At 48.0% G+C, this 2,176-nt stretch overlaps 1 protein-coding gene across 1 annotated transcript in view; it reads right to left on the bottom strand.

Annotated features, from left to right (window-relative positions):
• LOC106821513 (protein EFR3 homolog B-like) overlaps positions 1-2,176 on the bottom strand; it is a 10,794-nt gene that overhangs the window by 6,376 nt on the left and 2,242 nt on the right. Inside the window, exons 6-8 of the mRNA XM_014826361.1 lie at positions 984-1,118; positions 432-522; positions 5-16 (exon numbers count right to left, since the gene is read on the bottom strand). Of these exons, the coding sequence (XP_014681847.1) occupies positions 5-16; positions 432-522; positions 984-1,118 (238 nt within the window). The remainder of the gene's footprint in view (positions 1-4; positions 17-431; positions 523-983; positions 1,119-2,176) is intronic.

Raw genomic sequence — 2,176 nt, 5'->3', positions numbered from 1 at the left:
CGTACGAGTACTGCGCCTGTAACAACGCGACAGAAACGTCAGCAGGTGGCGCCGCGATCACACGCGCGCACGACGCGGTCACGACGAGACGGTGAGTTGTCGTCAGATGCGCAGAGTTGCTCGATGGCAGATAGACTCCTGTTACGACGAGCGAACGACTTTGTATTTGCGCGGGAAGGAAGTGCGACCACGTTCGCTGGGAAAGACTGCGTGTTATAGGACATGGAGCATTCGTAGGTGAACTAGGCCGTGGGGGTGCGAGGCACATGCGGGTAAGGTACACACTCACATCTGCACTCTTGAAGTTACGTGACAGAATGACAGGGGGGCGCACTCGCAAAGCAACATGCCAATGTTGCAGTGTGTATGCACACCGACGGCGCCCGCCGTTTCGTCATTTATTGTGCAGACAGATGGCGCCGGCAACCTACCTGCACCGCATACGTGACAATCTTGAAAAGCCTGATCGGAAAGTCGTGGTCGCAGTGCCACTGGGTCCAAAGCTCGTGTAGATGCAGATGCCTGCAAGAACATACACACAGTCCTAGTGGCGACTGAGCTAACCACACTGAAATTTGCAATGCAGAGAGGTGCATACAAGGTACAATGCAAGACAAGTCCAGGTAATTATCTTGAGGAGGGTACTACTAGGGTATCTACTTCCCACTATCTGCATCCCCCCTGAAGCCAACAAAGCAGTAAGGTTGCATCTTCCTAGGACAGTCTCTGTGTATTATTAAAGCAGTGTACATTTATTGCTAGAGTGATTCTGTCCTGCATCTACAGTAAGAATGTAACAAATTTTGTCTATAAAATTTTTTTTAATAATTTTTCAAATAATTATTGAATATGATGATGAAAGTCGTATTTTGTGGTACTATCCAATGATATTAATGATCAACTGTGTTACTGATGCTGCACTGTACATCTAACAGTAGAAAAACGTTACAATAGACTGAATGACTCAATTGCACCAGCCTCACCTGAGCACGGGTTTTAAAACCGATTTGATATTGCCAAACGCTGCCCTGCAGAGCAGATCTCTGAGACACGCCTCAGCTAGTACGGCTGGCATCTCATCATTATTCCCAGACACTCCACCGGAAACTGCGACATCACTGTAGAGTAAACAATTGCTTTATAGCTACTACCTCCGCCAACAGCACTAGATTGCATGGGAAGAACAAACACGTAAATATCGATCCAGCCATAGCTGCAACACAACTAGAGAATACCAATGTTTTTGCTACTAGTTTAGCTAGCAGCAGCATAGCTCGCATCGAAACATGTTGTAGGCGAGCAAATTTCACGACTGGCCGAAACTTACCCTCGTCCATCTGCGTGCATGTTGAAGAGCAACGAATGGTGGAGTGTTACTCACCGTGTACTTCTTACCGACCTGCCCACATATACACGCGCTGAGTAATGTCACAGTCTTCATACAGTGAGGGATCGACGGTGGAGTGTTACTCACCGTGTACTTCTTACCGACCTGCCCGCCGCAAACACACGCACACGCGCACGTGGTGAGTATTACAGTTTTCATACACAAATTTCTGCCTAATGCTGGACATTCTTGGTGATGTCGGAAATAATTTTTCGACCGACAGATTCAAATGCCGATGCAGCAGGGCTCGACAGTGGCAAATAATGTGCAAAGGAAACAACGAACAGGGGAGGCGAGACACCCAAATGAGACAGAGGATGCCTGAGACAGAGGATGCACCGATCGAGAAGATCAAGACGCAGGGCTTCTCACCTCCAGCAAGCACTCGAGAGTGATCTTGCGCAAGAGAAAGTCGGTCTCGTTGGGGCCGTCGTCGTCGTCATCGTCGTCGGCGGAGTAGATCGGAGCCTTGCCCATAATGAACATCATGATATCCATCTGCTGGTAGTTTGGCAAGTTACTGGCAAACACTCCTGAGAGAGAGAAGCACGGTAGGAGTTAGATGAGTGGGCAGTAGGATCGTCGTGTAGCCGTGAATCCACCACGGATGCCCTTATTTACGACACACATTGTAATTGTCGACGCAACAAATCGTTATTATGAAAATCCTACTATTACATCTTTTAGTGGCAAGATTTTCCATATGCACCCACCCACCCCCAATTACATAATGAAAGTCGATGGTAAAAACGGCATCCATGAACCAGTGGCGGATCCAGAAGTGAATTC

The sequence above is a fragment of the Priapulus caudatus genome, unplaced genomic scaffold (assembly GCF_000485595.1).
Source record: "Priapulus caudatus unplaced genomic scaffold, Priapulus_caudatus-5.0.1 Scaffold76, whole genome shotgun sequence".
NCBI classification, from domain to species: Eukaryota; Metazoa; Priapulida; class Priapulimorpha; order Priapulimorphida; family Priapulidae; genus Priapulus; species Priapulus caudatus.
Note: the sequence above shows the minus strand (reverse complement) of the source record. Positions and strands in the feature narration are given on the sequence as shown.